Source organism: Diadema antillarum, unplaced genomic scaffold, assembly GCF_040938485.1.
Source record: "Diadema antillarum isolate AM-2024a unplaced genomic scaffold, OU_Dant_1.0 seq00001446_RagTag, whole genome shotgun sequence".
NCBI lineage: Eukaryota > Metazoa > Echinodermata > Echinoidea > Diadematoida > Diadematidae > Diadema > Diadema antillarum.
The window spans coordinates 226,978-245,090 of NW_027272192.1; the positions used below are offsets into that span (position 1 = coordinate 226,978).

At 40.0% G+C, this 18,113-nt stretch overlaps 1 protein-coding gene across 1 annotated transcript in view; it reads right to left on the reverse strand.

Annotated features, from left to right (window-relative positions):
* LOC139709540 (dynein axonemal heavy chain 7-like) overlaps positions 1-18,105 on the reverse strand; it is a gene marked incomplete at its 5' end in the record, with an annotated part of 75,583 nt that extends 57,478 nt beyond the window's left edge. Inside the window, 2 exons of the mRNA XM_071621498.1 lie at positions 16,830-16,944; positions 17,972-18,105. Coding sequence (XP_071477599.1) covers positions 16,830-16,944; positions 17,972-18,105 — 249 coding nt within the window. The remainder of the gene's footprint in view (positions 1-16,829; positions 16,945-17,971) is intronic.
* Between the last annotated feature and the right edge of the window lie 8 nt (positions 18,106-18,113).

The following is an 18,113-nucleotide window of genomic DNA, read 5'->3' on the forward strand; positions in this document are numbered from 1 at the left end:
ACGGATAATCAATTGCATCGAATGAATACTGGCAATTTTTCACTGATGATATTAGTATTTTTCTAATTAAACCATAACTGTAGACGGTTTAGTCTGGCCAATTTTTTTATTATAATTATTGTTTACATTTTGCGTACATAACAATACTCACTATTGATTATACGGATTCAAATTTTTACAGTGGTTGTTTCTATCCCAAACTCACATTTCGGAACTATTTTAAAGCACTAATGCTGGGTTTTTGTTTCATCTGCAAATGGTAAATTATGCCTTTGAAGGGAGTGTGGGTAAGTTAATGAGGTACAACAGTAGATAGATTATTGACTGAAATTGACTATTTTATGAATATTTAACATTTAAGTCCTACGAACCGATAGTGGGGAGTTTTCCATCTGCGACGCGAACGCTAAGATGACGCCTCTTCCCCCGGGATGGACAATGGTAACAAACAGTCTCACGCATGTGCACAACAATATTTTGTGCCTAATAGCGTCGTCTTTAGCGTTCGCGTCGCACATCTAAAGCTCGCTTTTATGACAGTTGTCGTAGCTGTGAAGCGTCTGAAATCTGTACTTCCTCTAATTTATGTATATTAATCATGGTGGATTGTATAGCAATTCACAGATTTGGTGAAAAAGTATGTATTTTGAATGTTCAAATCGTTCCTATTACATGTCCTATTCGATGACTAACTTCTAACATGATTTTGTTGACTGGATTTCACCCTATTTTTTCGAAGTCCACTAAGATATTGTGTGGCTCCTGATTTAAGTCATATACCAACTGCTATTGTTCTTGATAAAATTTTAATATTATCCGAGACTTGCCCATCACAGCAACAACTAATGCAATTTGGACTACTATAACACGTATTGCAATGTATCAACTAGAAGCAGATATACAACTGTTATGAGGTATTGAGAGGCAGCTGTAACTAAACTTTGAATACAGTATGTGAACCGGTCGGAGTATTGATGAGATCGACACAGACAAATTAGAATCGGCATGGTATTGATATATACAGTCCTGTTTAAAGGAAGGAGTCTGCAACCTTTGCTTTGCTCACTCCGTTGTTAATAAAGATACTGGAGTGGATTGGTTTTACTTCTCAGTGGTAGCTGAAGATTCCTGCATTTCTTTGTTGTTCAGTGTTTCGCGGTGTGTGTGTGTGTGTGTGTGTGTGTGTGTGTGTGTTTAATCTCTTTTTCTTCACTTGTTCTAATTTCATGTAAAGTGGAGGACTGTAGCGGAGTGTCGTTCACGTGTCTGCTAGTAACATTCTGGGAGAGTGTAACCGAGTGCATTGAGAGACGCAGAGTTCGGGCGCGTGCGCCAAAGTACAATAGGGAGCATTAGATTATGCGACGCGGACATTGATTGCACTGCCCGTTCTCCTCTCTCTTCCTGCGCCGTCTTGCAAAGTAGCTTTAGATGACGCGTAGACCGAGGGCACAGCCCATAAAAAGTAAAATGGCGCCCCCATGAGATCATTGCGTCAAGTAGCTCTCTGCGATGTGAATTTGAGCGGAGGCAAAAATAGCCCAGTACGACCGTGAAAACTTAGGCGACGGGAAGTCGATTTCTTATAAGCAAATGTGCGCATGCGCAGAACAATTTTTTTTTCCTCTGAACGTCCGCGTCGCGAAAATCCAAAGCTCCCTAATATATCATTGTGTGTTCAGCTAATAGGATGAAGCCAATCAATGTTGCCACCAGTGTACGATAGCAAGAGACGAGGCCATGTAAGAATGCAGGGTGAGAATTTTCTTCGCTTTTTTTTTTCTTTCGATGCACTTCTTGCAATCAATAAATTCATTTCTTTGCTAATTTCACTCTACATGTGAAATTTCCAAACTTGATTTATAAGGTTGAGAAAAAAAATTCAAAATTTAGATAAAACGATATATGACAATGAACATAATGAAAAATGGGTAGATACATAACGGACTATCTATATGGTATCAACATGATGGTGTGCGTTCGTAAATGTACAATGTACGACGTCTGATGTATTGTATGTATAGCCTACTATCACGACTACAATTACGATCGTGTATCACAACTTCTTAAATGTAGAAGTGTTTCGTTAGCCGCTTATCCCGCCTTCACAATCTAAGCAATCCTGATATAACTGATTCAGAAATTGAAAAAAAAAGTTCTACATAATATAGACTATTGCTATCATGTCTGCCATTACTACATGTACTTTAATTTTCGAGATGCTATTTCTACTCTTCAGCAGTGGTGTATTCTCCAAACTCTCAGCTCTTTGTCGGATTTTCGTCCGCAGAGCTGGAATTACAGTCCTACTACTGTAGTATACACCGAGAAGACAGGAGCGGTTCTCAGTGAGTTTTCATTGATTGAATGTGTGTGCAACTTGTACAGCAACAACGCAAAATAAAAAAACACAAACAAAAAACACGCACTTAAAGCCACCCGAAGTCACGACACAATCTGCATTTAGATACGGAGCGCAAATGGATTACCGTAGATTGCTGTAATACATCGCCGCAGTCGCCTACAACACATTTACGTGATGAATGCGAACTCATCTATATTTTTTGAACTCCATCAAAATGAGTAAATAATACCAAACTTTGAACACATGCGGAGTAATGAAACACTTCCTTTTATGAGCTGAGCTGCATGTATGAAAAAGAATTGTCAAATCACACATACAGCGTAGATTATTGAGTGTCGTGGCTTCTGACGTGTTTCCTTGGTGTTAATGGTATACCTTCCCACCTGCAACAGTAATGCAATTATTTCAATGAATTCTGAGGTTAATGCGATCAGGCTCAACGCAGTGGATCACAAATGAATCGTATTCGGCAATTCCCCTTGAAATATGGATTTCCATGAACAAAGAGTGGGAGATATCTTAACATTAGCCTCTGTTAGATACTTTTTTTTCTTCTTTCGCATTAAAGTACGCCTTCGTATAATCCCCGCTGGTTCGTCCGTTCAGAAAAATCTCTGCACCTATTTGAAATGGAGTTACTTGATACACATAACGACATTATCAAGCCTAGTGTTAGTGGGCACTGTGGCATTGGCGGTAAAAAAAAAAAAAAAAAAAAAAAAAAAAAAAAATCGGAATCGTTTGATATAACACAGATATTGCGATCGGCCTGGAACCAAGGCCCCCTTTTTCCCCAGGAAAAGGAGAGGAAACAGAGAAAAAGAGAGGGGAAAAAAACCGCGAGAATTTACAAGCCACTTCGGAGATATAAAGTATCTCATGTGTACATGGGTACAAATGACCTTTCATTTTCCTCGGTTGGTTAGGCACTTCACTCAATTTAAAGCGACATATAATTCATCAGTTTGACCAACATAGCAATTTATGCAACTTGTATTCAAACAAAGAATGAACCTGCGTAGATCACGTGACCAGAACGGTTCGTCAATCAACACTTTGCGAAGCATCCATTTCATTGTGCTATATTGAATGCATTAACATCTTTTATTTTTTATTTTGTTGTTGTTGTTGCTTTGCCAAATACCAGGCTTGCTGTGAGGTGGATGTACTGGAAGGCACCATTAAGAAGGATTACATGAACAAACATTACTTCACAGAATTCAGTACAACTTAGTGGATTTAAAAACCAACCTGTCTCTCAGTACAAATGACCTTTTTCTGCTCATGCGCAAACTGGAACCCTGAACTGGCTTATCGGTGGTTAACATTTAATCCTTTTTGTGCTAATGAACCAAATATGCACATATTCCACACATATATCTACGTTCAGGAAACCAATGTCGCACACTGAGGGTTGATAGTCCCATCCTGACTGCCAGAAGTAATGCGCAGAGCGTAATCTTCGGTTTTGTTTTGTTTTGTTATTTTTTGTTCTTTTTTGTATTGTGTGTTTGTTGGTTCACGTGTTGTTGTTCGGGGGGGGGGGGTGGTGGGGGTTGCAAAAAAGAAAAGAAAATGGGGATGTAAGCTTTACATTTTAACATTTTTTTTTTTGTCCCACTATCTTTCTCCTTCTCCAACTGTGACATGCTGTGAAGGACGCGAATGAAGTTTACTGAACATCACTTGCGAGGACAACAACATGTTTCGACATTTATCAGCTAATTTCACGCTGTTGATCAAACACACAAAGGGGGTAAAACAAACGTGTTCATTCGACAGATAACGTTCGGTAAATCTGACCAAGATATAATCAGCTACCCTGATCATGTTTACATGTTACTTATCGGGAGCGGCAGATTGCCAAAAATGCATCGGACCCGCCAAAGGTGTATATAGCGTATGTTTCTTCTACTGGGACATCCTACGCTATAATCGGCGTGATCTCTCATCGAGCAGAGGCATATACCTTCACTCACACAATAACATTCACCACATATCTGAAAATATAAGAGCTTCCACGGCACAGAAAACAACTAAAACAACAACAAACACAAAAACGATGATAAGACGGGCACACGTATTATTTCCAATACGCACAGGGGAACGAGGTCACCAATTACACTCGCGCAAATCCACAGATCTCTATGTGGCATTGAAAAAAAAAAAATCTTTGAGTGACGATGCAATAAAACCGTTAACAGTTTAGACAGTTACGTTGACGTCTGTTTCTTCGTGGAGGGACATAAGAGATCTTTTGCGTTGTCATTGATTCAGTCATCAGCGTAATTAAGTTTCTCTCACGGCATGCCGCCATATACGTAAGGTGCTGTGCAAGTAAATCTTAATTCGCCTTGGAACGCCGTGACATTTATCGCCCCGCCACGGGGCCACAGTTCAAAAAATTAATATCAGAACAATATCCATACGCGAATCTTTAATCATAATACAACGTCCTTTACTACGACTGCTAAATCGTAGCGACGACAGCTGTATCTACTAATATACAATGTAAATCAAATCGTTATTGACATATATGACACATACAGCCATATAAGCTCCACGGTACCAAGTAGCTACGAAAATCCGATGGAAATGACTCAAATGCCTCTTATAAATTCAACAGTTCCCCGAGACAAAGGAATCGAAGAAGAAAATTAGTTTTGCTGAACATCCAAGGACAAGAACAAAAAGACGGGCGATGAAGTATCAAAAGCTTTTCTGAAATGACAAATCATTTTTTATTTCGACCTGTCAAGTAAGAAATAAATTCAGAGGTACACCGTGGGGTGGACATATTTTGGCAGATGATCTCGCCGAGACTTCTTCATTACGCCGCAACAACCGGTGACCGACGGGGCTTTTCTTTTCGGCTTTTCTCCTCTCTTTTTTGTTTTTCTGTATACCACCGGCTTCCACGTTTGCGCTCTCCACGCGTGCCGTAGCCACGGCAGAAACGATCAAAGATCACCGCAAAGGCTATCTACTGAAAAGAGCATAATTAAGCAGTACCGGGCAGTTGGGCATTAAGATAAAAATACATGTATATCTTCCAGGTACCAATTCCCGTCGAGCTAGCCCGCCGCGAAGACGCGGGGAATTCTCCGTCTGACATTTCGCGAGAGGCGCAGTAAACGCACACTACATCTTGATCTATCAAGTCGGCGGACGAGGCACTCGCGACCCTGGCAACGCTTTGACGCAGGTGTCGAGCTCCAGCCACTTAACATTTCGAGTGATTTCTCGAGGGCTCTATACCACTTTGTAGCTGAACAACTGGATACTTTGTGAGTGTAATATTGTGTACGGTCACAAAAATCATGGTAGGCAACACTTCTTTCTTTTTTGTTTCGCTTTTCCTGCCGTTGTACGTAACTTTTTGAAAGTGATTCAAATCGCCGTACTTGGACTCCAGAGTTAAACAGGATCCCGTCTCAGACTGTGTGAGGTGCATTCTTAGGAGGGGTGCACAACTGGTACAAAGATGAACCGCAAGTAGTCATACTTGTTTGGTTACTTTAAAGCACTATCGCAGGAAATGCTGAACAAGACAGTGCCTCATCTACGAATCAAAATTGATCGCGTGATCAAGCTTACGTCACAAAACTTGCGTATGTAGTCGATGCCGTGAATAGTTGCTGTAATAAATGCGGGTGAAAGACAAATAATGACTTGCCATGACTTTAATCCACCCTAAAATTGAAAGGAATCATAAACGACACTTTTCGTATTTTCCTGGCTGTGTTTCACACGATCACAATGCCTGGCTCGACTGCGTTGAGAATTTCATAGCTTGGCTGCATTGGCAAAAATAATTGGGAAATAAGGACGAACAACCACTAGAGAATAGAGGTAAAAATGTCGCTTCCCTCTGGTCAGAACGCGTCTGGAGTGCCCGAGGAATCGTCGGACGGACCTTCAACATCAGAGATCCTGGAGACCGTTTTCCTCGCCCTGGTGTGCGTAGTCGGCACGGTGGGTAATCTCCTGGTCATCCTTGCCATCGGGACCACCCGCGCCCTCCAGGTCCGTCACAATATCTTCATGGTGCACCTGGCCGTCGTCGATCTCATCACTGCGGCGGTGCTCGCTCCTTTCTTTATGTTCAGCCTCGTTAACGGCGGGTGGCCGTTGGACGACAAAGCTTGCCTCGCCATCGGCTACCTTACCACCATCTGTCTGACAATATCTGGAATGACCGTCAACGGGATCGCTGTCTGCAGAGCCGTCACTGTCATCTACACCAATCCAGTCGAGCGGAGTCGCAAACTAACCCGGGTGATTCTTATGATTTCAGTCGTGCTCGTAGCGCTGGTCGCCGTCGTCGTGACACTGCCGACCGCATTCGGGATCGGAGCCGTGGGCTACAATGAGCACCTCGGACACTGCTCAGTCAAGTACACCAACACTTCTGAGTGGTACTACTGCGCCATTCTTTTTCTCATCGGACTGGTCACCACTCTGACGGTGGTTCCGGTCAGCTACGGCCTGATCTTTATGGCCTTTCACAAGAGCCGGATGACCGTTGAGAATATGTCACTCGCGAGTCGGACCAACCCCGACAGCAAGGCTCGCCGCAGCGACAAAAGAGTTGGACCGCCGAAGCAGCTCTCTGATAGGAAACTCTTGAGCCGCGACGAAATCCGCCTGACCAGGAACCTCCTCTTGCTCTACGGCGTTTTCCTCCTCTGCTGGATTCCTTACACATCGGTGTTGCTGGCCGACAGGAACCTAACGAAGACGTACGCAGTGCACCGAGCGACAAACATTTTTCTGTGGCTGAACTCGTGTTTGAACCCACTGCTGTATGCCTTGATGATACGAAGCTTCCGACAGGCGTACAAAAGGATGCTTTGCAAAGTATTTTGTGGGAAGGGGACATCTTGTATCAAGTAGACATAGTGTGACCGGAAGACCAAGATCCTTACACAATAATGTCCTTCATACTTACCAAGTTTATACCAGACACTATTGTTTGCTTAGTTTCTTTTGAGGGCTGTCCTTGACAAAAGATGATCTTATTGCGTATATATTATTGGGCAAGGCTTGAATACATGCATGACGGGTATTTCATGTTTATCCAAAAAGTTGCAACTGCTGTGAACATATTAGTTGGTGTGTCTATCTATCTATCTATCTGGTATCTATCTATCCATCTATCTATCTATCTATCTATCTATCTATCTATCTAATTCTTCCTATTCATTACAGACTGCAGCATATGTGGATCCAACTTCTAATGATTCTGTCTAGGATTTTGTTTTATTTGTTATGTTTGCCTTTCTTTGTGTCATAGTGGGCTATTGACAATTTGCGTTGATCATGACACAAGTAAATATATGATCGATTTCTTCTTAGAAATCACAGTCCTGAATGTGAAACAAATAGGGAAAGATAGAGGGAGTGTGCAATGGAAAACGGAAAGAACACGGTCAACCAGTATCTTTTTCAAACACTGATGTTACTGACTGATGTTCACTAATGTAACGTGCAGTGCTATAAAGTAACTTTCGATGCTTACATCCGCGTGACATTAACGGCGTGATAGCGAACAACGGATATCTTTCAAAATTTTGCCTACGCAATCGCAATAAGTTTGACATGCATTATGCCACGGCTCGACATTAGCGGTGCCCCGAGGTCCCTAAAAATTGATGTCGGGCCATCCAATTCCCAAAAAAAGCTTATCCTTTAGTGGTCCAATAGTGTAGCTGAAATTCAAAATTAGATTATATATTTCTTCTATTTCGGGCCACCAAAATTTCCAATTTGTAAATTTTAGAGGACCGAACGGGCCACCGGAGAAAACAAAAATGTTTAATATCGAGCCCTGGTTGGGCACTTCACCCAATTGAGAGATATCGGTTGCCAAAAGTCAAGATATCCAAAGGATTCTTGGGATACACACTGCTCAGACTGCATCCCGCTCACTGATAGCCGAATGATTGGGGTTCTAGCTCCTGTCTACAGATGGCCCGAAAATTTTGTGCATGGACTCCAAAACATAGATGTCCGCAGCATGAATGACACATTACCGTTTGATATGTCATCGACGTACGAATGTGATATGAACTAATTTTGTCTGTGAAACACCATTATGAGAAATGCATCATTGCAGTAAAAAGATTTCGTTGTTGTTGTTTTATCATCGCTGAGATATCCAAATCAAGAAGTGTTTTATTCACTTTACAAATGTACTGTATGTATTCTTTGCCGTCAACACTAGCTAAAACCATCCCGTTAGCATGAGCTGGTATGTTTGTCGTCGACCAGTTTGTCATTTTCTTCATGATAAAGGAGAAATGGTAATCATTTCAACATATTTAGATATGACGACATCATTGGCAAAAAACAACAACCACGAAATCGCTTCTGTAGATACGTCTCATGAAGGTATATAGCGCAATGAAGTATAGGCAATCCACTTAATATCGATGAATACATGAGATAAAATAAAAACATTAAAATATTGCTGTTGCGGTTGGAAATATTTAATTCATACTCGAATTGGTGTCAAGGTAAATGACCAAACATTTCGCCTGATTAAGGGGCGATGAAATAGTGTTAAGTCTAAATTATTAATTTCATACGACGCGTTGTTTGTGGTGGTTGAGTATAGAAGCAAAGTGTATCCATGCATTGGCGACCACACATGTACCAAAGACGCCATGCACTTGAAGCGTAGTAATCGCTGTATCTAGGGGGAAATAATCTATGTCCATATACCGTTTTCGACACTGGCGACTGATGCGGGGGGAGACGTTAAGAGTTTTGTCAACATTTGCGTAGGCTGGACGACCCCGGGAAGATTTGTATACTTATTACCTTGCAAATTACAGCACGACCTTTACACGTAATTACATAATCGAGATATATACGTCTTAAACTGTGATTCCTGCACCCGTTAACTAAAATAGTTTGCTGATGGACATGTGACCAAACAAGGTGGAGGGGGTAATTTACGATCTAGCAAACCTAGAGTGACATATCATACTGTAGTGTTTCATTGCCCACTGGAAGTCCTTTGCTTCATTAATGAGTTTGCCTGTTTGTATCATGCATCACTTCTTCAGACGTATATTACGACGTTTTGGCTTTGCCCATGATGAGGAGTTAACCGTATGTATAAGAAACTCGTGATATTTGCAGTGACAAAAAAAAAAAAGAGAGAAAGAAATATTTTAAAAAAGTGCCGCTGCATCCATTTACAAACATCTCTATCGCTTTCATATCTAAATGTCAAGGATACCGGCTGTCCATCAAAGCAAATTGTGCAGTAAAAATAAAAATGTGAAGGGTCCATTACTCTTAGATTTGATATTGCATTTTTTCTGGTCTTTCTTCGCAATGCGATCCAGTTTCGGGTTATACACTGTACTGTCTTTCCTAAAATATTGTATCACAGTGCAGTAAATTTATACAAAGAGCATTATTATTTTTTCCCAGTTAGTGACTATCAAAGAGAATGAACAATTCTATTTCTACCCAACACTTATCAATTACAAGAATTGCTCTTGATGTTAATACTTTCTTTCATCATGTGTTCATCGTTTTACAACCGTAATAAGAAATTATTGATCAAATTGTGCATTACTTGTGATGCTACAAGTCAGAAAAAAATGCAGATCATTTGCTGTAATATTTGCACAGATTAGAATAACATACTTTTTGCCAAAACATCTAAACTTCAAATCATAACTATGGTCCCTATGGAAGAGCTGTATATTTTTACGTATAATGCATATATCATACTCACTGTAACATGATCACAAGTTTCATTAAACGGTAATAAGAGATATACATTGTAACATCAAATTAAGATTTAAATGAATGTTCGACAATCCTGGCTCCTCTGCTGTAATATATTGGACAAGATATTTCATATCTAGGATTAATTCTGGCTCTTTTCATTGAATTAGTTAATGGCAATAAAATTCTTATTGGACAAAGATGATAACGGTGGTTGGGTACAGAAGTTGTATATAAAAATCTGTCATATGGCACATGCAAGCTTAATTTATTATACAATTATCCAAATGGGGATCGAGTCACAATGGGAAACGGCAAACAAGCATGAATAAGAAATGGCATTGAAAATCGCTTTTAATTTGCCAGCCACCAGTTTGGTTTGTTTGTGTAACCATAGCAACATACACAACTCATCTAATTTTTCCCCTCTGAAGAATACTTCTATAGCGGTCTAAAGAATGCTTCTATAACGGTCTAAGAGGAGGGACCTTGGGCAAAATCACATACAGATCTTGACAAGAAATTTTAGCCAGGTTTCTGTTTTTCTTTTACTTGTATTTTTTTCATTTTTTTGGGTTCCTGCAAGTCATGGAATATTCAAGGCACCATTAAATGAGAAACCTGAGCTGCCGACCACAAGAGAACAAAATGCCGTTCATATTGACACAAAAAAAGCTGCCACAGATCGTAACTCTACTTTGTGTGCGTGTGTGTGTAAGTGTGTGTGCGTGCGTGTGTGTGTTTGCTGTGCTTTCTGGGATGTACAATGTATGGGACGTTAATCATTTGTTTCAGTACAGTACGTGTGTATGAACAATGCACAAAGGGCTCCATTATATTTGATGATGGGAACTTTGGTCTGTCTTTTCTCCGAACCCTCTCCATAATAAACAATCCTACAAATTATCCATTATGGATATTTCTCTCCACAAAAGCAAATGCATGATGACCATGAGGATAACGTGCTGTTATAATAACAGTTGACTACATCTGTACGTATCAAGTGTAATTGGTAGCAGCAGCTGGACTTTGTCTCTTGTTGAAAATACAAGAATTAAACGATTAAGAAAACCTGAAGAGCATTGAATTCTTTTTTCCCAGCAGAAAGCTATTATATCCTGTTTCATACCTGCCAATTTAACCCTGGGACTTAATAAATCTGAACAAACAAAGAAAAATTAATTAAAAATCTGAACTTTAATAAATTTCATATACTTTACTATTAACAGATATTTAAAAAAAAATCAGAACACCCTGAAATTAATGCATTTTCTTTCAGTGAAAAATCTGAATATTCAGATTAAAACTGAACAGTTGGCAGGTATGCTGTTTTCATTATTCAGTCATAGTCCTTTCACTGATATTCAATGATATATGATTTAGTAAATCATGTAATATGACTTTGTAAATCATGTAATATATATGAATATGTTCTTCTAAACCCCCTGAACCATTCTTTATTGCATTTCTGTAGATGAGATTATTACTACAGCTGTATGTATATGTTACAAAAAAAGAGTGAGATTTGAGGGGTGAAATGTAATCTGCAGTCTCTGATTAAAATTTCAAAAAGAGGTAAAGAGGTTTTTTCTTCTTAAAAAAAAAAAAAAGAAAAGAAGACAATCTATTAAATAGCAAATTGCAGATTTCATTCAATTCTTGTTTTTGGTTGTTGTTGTTGTTTTTTTTTTCTATATGAGGTGCCTGTTTACTTTTTCCTCACTATGAAACAAAATACAAACACAAAGTTGGTTGGTTGCTCTAAGGAAGCACATATATACTGTAGTCTTTATCCATCATCAATTCAATTGCCAAGAACCCATTTGTCCAGACCATCCACCCGTAAACACTTTTTTCCCACGAGGTATTCCATTTGCACACAAATTCTCCGAAACAAAGAGTACGTGGCTGCACATTTGGTGAGCTTGTCAAACACAGCCAAATCCATTATAATTCAGTTCTGCTGTCAAACATTTGATACGATAAAAGAAAATAATAGCAAACAGCAAAAATATGGAAATATGGGGAAAAATCAGGTGTAAATGAAGAAAATAAAGTTCACAGGGGGAAAAAATAATGGTACATGTACTATTCATAATGGATGAGGTTTCTATCTAGATATGGATATAAGATTATGTGTCGTGTGCCCGGAAGAATTATGTAAACGCAGACATTTCAAGGAAGATGTGCCTAGAAGGACGACGCAAATGCTGGAGAGGCCTGTAGGTATAACGTGCGCCTCACGTGCGTTCGCATCGTTCTTCCGGGCACACGACGTTTGGCTAATCAGGACCCACGAAAAGCATGGGTGTGAGGAACTAGTAATTATTAGTAGATACCCTATCTTGTTAAGTGGTACAGAATCAAACTTCTTCCCCCAACACAAAATATTGAATTCAACACATGGTGGGTGAATAAGTAACCACTGGTGGCTTTTATGGTTCCCAGATTAAACATTGAAGAAGTCAGCCATATTAACAATGGATTTCCTTATATTGATACAAGGTTGCACCACTCCATTTAATCAGCTTTGAATTTCACCTTCATGTTAGCACAGCTTCTATTTTAGTCACACTTGTCTACTGTGCTCCTGCCTCACTTGCAAAGATGATTCGAATGGCTAAGTAGGTACTGCTGCCACTAAACTTGGCGATTCATTACTAAGTGACAAATGGCAAGTGTTAAAATCCCCCTCTACGCTGAATTTTAATTGATTAAATCAGCACGGTGACAGATTGTTCTCGCCCGCCAGTCGTCGCTTGCCATATTATCTCTTCATTACCCCACATCTTAGCTGATCTTTGAAGGGATATGACATAGAAAGGGAGGCGTTAAACAAGAAAAAGCTTAATCAGAGTAATTGGACACACGTCTCATCATTTTAAGGATGGATCCGTGGGTGCCTCGCAATCACACCTGAGTTGAAAGGAGAATGATTTTTCATCAAACTAATCTTGTGGGCTGTGTTTGCTCTGAATATTAAAGACCAGGGCCCTGTTACATAAAACCCTTACCGCTGGACTTACCGCTCCTTTCTAGCGGTAAGTCTTCAAATCAGCGGTAAATTTTATAATCCTTGATGCTGATTGGCTGTGACGCCTAATTTTGACGGTAGTTACCATTGAAATTCAATGGTAAATTTTATGCAATGGGCCCCAGATTGCATTCACTGGGATGTGATGACGGCGAGGAGGACAATGTACAACTTTTCAACGACCACAAGATGAAACCAGCACGTAAAGTGCTACACACAACCCTTCATGTACAGGTGTTCATGCAGTGTTTCACAACCTATTATACATTTCTCAGTATATGTCAACAAAAACATGAGCATATGATTCTTGTCATAAATGATACATACACAACTATTGGGTTTGTTGTATCATACAATTGTAGCTGTCTATAACCTGTATACCGCCATTTGATTTGTTGATTAGCATAACCTTCACTGGTTTAGTTGCACATAACGCTTGTCTCCATAAAAAAAAAAAAATAGACAACATCATACAGCATGTGATAGCCTCTGAAAGTATACATATTTTGATAAATCAGATCGCATCTCTCTAACAGTTTAGCACTTGTGCTCCATGCGTTTAAGTTCTGCTCCACAAGTGCTGGTACTGGTGTGTATACACTATATCTACACTCATATGTTTTTACAAATAATATCAAGATTCCATGTTCATCGGTTAGCTGACTGGAGGCAGCTGATTGCAAATTGCATATCACTATCGTTAAAGACGTATTTGGAAAAAAATATTGATAGCGCGATCGTTCGAGTGAAAGAACTGGGTGATGGACTTGTCTATTCAAAGCATCTTTGGTTTTGTAATACTCTTTGAAATTTACATTCAAATCCAAATAAATAAGAATCAGAGTGACAAAAAAATCCAGTATTTTGCAAAGGGCATGTCTCAAGTATATTAGAACACCACATATAACAAACATAATACTCAGGGTATTGGTACACTTTAATGCTTTAAATTATGAATACTTTGACAATGTACAGCACAGTTCCATTACAAGAAATCAGGCTAGAAAGACTTTTGACTTTTTTTTTTGCTTGAAGGAGAGTACATGTATATTAGTGCATAAAAGATATTAAATGAACTAACACACTCATTCTCTCTCTCTCTCTCTCTCTCTCTCTCTCTCTCTCTCTCTCTCTCTCTCTCTTACTCTCTCTTTCCATAGCTTTATGATCAATCTTTTGACTTGCCTCAGCTTCACAAGAGCAGTAAGCCCTACTTTCAGATTTTTGGCACGCAATGCGAAAGTAATGATTACCATTTTTTATCAACGGTACTAACACACATATATGCTGGGTGTACATATATAAACTACAGAATCAGAAATTCCCCGGTGCAAAAAACTTTCATGAATTTCGTGAGGAGCCAAGATTCACATAAGTAAAATGCACACAAACGATTTTTCCTACCTAATACATTAAATGCCCGTGGCAGTTTGCCAAAGTTTCATGTCACGAAAAAAGGCTGTCTGCTCCAATTCGTGAAAGTTTTAAGCCGCGAATGATTCTGATTTTACAGCATGATATACATTATAACTATTCCATTCTCATTTTTTTCACAGGCAAACAATATACCATGTATATCTTAAGCCATGTCTACACCTATCCAAAAACTTGTAGTTATACTAACCACGAGCGCAAAAATGCGTTCCCCTAACCACGACAAAACTTCGATGCCGTTCACACCTACATGCAGTTAGCAAAACCTCAAGGTAAAGATAACTACGATAGAAAATAAAGGGCGCCTAGTTTGCACATAGGGTTGCGCACTATTGTGGAAAAAACTGAGCGTCGTGGTTAACAAAACTCCGTTCACATCTGTCATAGTTTAAGCGCGCTGCCACAGCGCGCTTAAACTACGCGCTTAAACCACGACAACACCCTAAGAAATCTTGTGGTGTTGTCGTGGTGTCTTCGCCTTAAGGTTTTGTCGTGGTTTTCTAAACTACATGCGTCTACATCTACGCTAACTTGGAGTTTAGTGCCTCGTAGTTTACAAAACCTCGAGGTTTAGAAAACCTTAAGGTAAAGGGACCTAGGTGTGAACCTCACTTTAGTAAGTTACAATTGCAACACAGCTGGACCATTACAGAAGGCTGGGGAAAAAAAAAGTGTATCAACCTTTACAATATTCACTGGCACATAGGATACAGAGCTATTTACGAGAACACGGCGATGGTCAAGCACATATACTTCAGAGTGGACGATGGCCCTCTCTGTACTTAATGGAAAAAGAGGGGGGAGGGGAGGGGGAGGAGGATGGGGAGACAGAGGGTGGGGTAAGACAGCTTCACAATTCTCTTGCTTGGCTATCGTTTCCCCACACCCGTAGCTTGCAGACAACCATGACTAATTCCCCCAATTTGTCAAAGGGCTGCCAGTGGAAGCCGGCATGACAAAGAGAATAATGGTGTTGACACAGGGAAAGAGGCTGTTGAGATCGGGATTAATTGAGGAAATTGTGGATGGTGAATGCGGTGGCATACGCTCTTTAGCGCCACGACAGCATGCGTCAACGTGCCGGCGCCCGTGACTCTCGAGACATTTCATGAAACTTTCCTACATCAACCTTTGAAGGAATGTGCAACAGCTTGACAAAGCATGACGTAAAGTCTGAAAATGTAAGACATTGGAAACAAAAACAAAGAACACAACATGACAACAACAAAAACAAAAACAGGAAACATTGAAGGGGGTGCGCAAAGATACAGTATAAGAATATAATTGCTTTTAAATCCTGAACTCAAGATTGCATTGTCTTCATGCACATTCTAAATACCTGCAACTTAGTTGGAAATGTTGATTATGTGTTAGAGGATTAATTCAAAATGTATTTTCTAGGATGTGTCATACATGTAGATGGAGTGGCAACTCTTTGTAATCCAAGCAAACATGTGCTTGGGTTCTGAAGCACTACAATGGGATGTCTAACGTTCCTCTATGATTTGAAGCCATGCTCGCCACCACTCTACCTCAAAGATAAAATCTGGACACCGTGTCTTCATATTACAAGCTGTATTTCAAAATTTTCAACATTTTGAATGCAATGCTCCAATTCAAAGCACACACATTCATTGTTGCCAGCACATCGGTAGAGAGAGCAAACTGCAGCAGGGGGAGGTCTTTGCTGTCATAAGAGCGCTCATCCTGATTACTGATGCTCTCTTCTGCCAAAGCACCTGGCTATCACTTGCAGTAAAGCGCATAACTTCTCAACAGTGCTGCACATATACTTCACATGATGTCACAAAATGTGGTCGCAGTCTTTTCTCACCCAGCGATGGCAGCACCGTAACTTTTACAAATTCATAACTTTTCAAGATTGTTTAATTTTCCTCAAACTTTCAGTGATGTGTTTTACCAATATTGCTACATTCTATCCATCCACGTTTTGTTTTTCCATCCCCTTTAGTACAAACATCATGGGGTCAACATTAAACAGCAACCACACATTAGGTCTCAACTGATATAAAAGAAAATTAAGCTACATATTCCTCCAGACAAGATGAAATAGTAAACATACACAGGTGTAAACAATTTAAGATTTACTTTCTCTGTGTGCGGGAAAAACAAACAAACAAACAAACAAACTAGTTACTGTTCATCCATATACCAGACATCCAGTATGCAGTATTTGGTGATACACCAATATGAAAGGAAAGAAAGCATGAACTCCTTTCTACTCACCAGTCTGTACGCTGAGGTGAATGCACCCAGATAGGCCACGAGACCGGAAGAAATGAGCACGTCACCAGTCAGATTGATGTACAGCTGACCCAGATCTTTTGCACTCTGGCTCCATCTGGTGAAACAGAGAGTTGTGGTTGAGACTTTTTTTCCTCAGGTCTCCATGGCAACAATACCATGGGATGCAGTCCTATCTGACTGCCTCCGGTTTCCACATCATCTCTCTTCTGATAGATTCTATGACACTACTGCACAATCTTCAAACTCATATGCACTGATGGTGAACTTAACAAGCTCCACAAATTTTGGGGGAAATTGTGATCACCATGACAACACTTTCTCTGACAAACACACACACACACACACACACACACACACACACAAAATAAACATGTCTTGCACATCTACATGTACACCTCAAAGTCATAGCGTCTCCTAAGTTTAGTTTAAATTGCTTCAAAACTATAGAAAAAGTCTGCAACACGAGATTCGCAACGGACCACCCGACCGACCACACCCTGTCTCCTACATGTACAATATACCACCTTATGCCCTTCGTGTACGCTGGGGTCAAAAACAATTCTAGCATTTCCACTTGACCCCTGACCCCTTTCCCCATGGCCCAGGAACTACATGTACCCTAGAGAATCTTTGTCTGATAATAAATACATAACACCAACTTTTATGGGGGGGGGGGAAGACAACTCAAAACTACAAAGCAACAAAAATATAAGTTACAATCTGAGCGTTGTCCATTTCTTCACTATTCTAATGGAGCTCCGCACGAAGGAGTCAAGAAACTTACTTGTTCTGCATCATAACAATCTCAGCCTGTTCCCTGACCTCAACACTACATAATCATCATTCAAAGGATGAAGCCCATTATCCATAATTGATTTAGCCTTTTCAATAAGTCTACTTCATGGCAGCAACATAATGAAGTTAAAACCCGTGCTCAATACCTCACCTCTTTCTCAATCTCCTTTGGACTTAATCATAATTAATTGGTCTTCTGGGAAACATGTTTATACATTGAATGAAGATAATTATTATCATTATTATTCATTTTTGGATGAGATAGCGATAGTGCAGTTGTCGAGGAATGTTTCTGTTGCCTCCTAACCAGCCTCCGGGGCTCTCACCTGTCCTTCTCTCCTCCCAGTCCACCAATCAGCTGCTCCGCTCTGTCCAGTTTCTTGGAACACAGGTCCACTTGGTTCTCCAGGTCCAGCTTCTTCTTCTTGTTTGCTTCCAGTTTGTCCTGAGGGAGGACATTTTGAAACA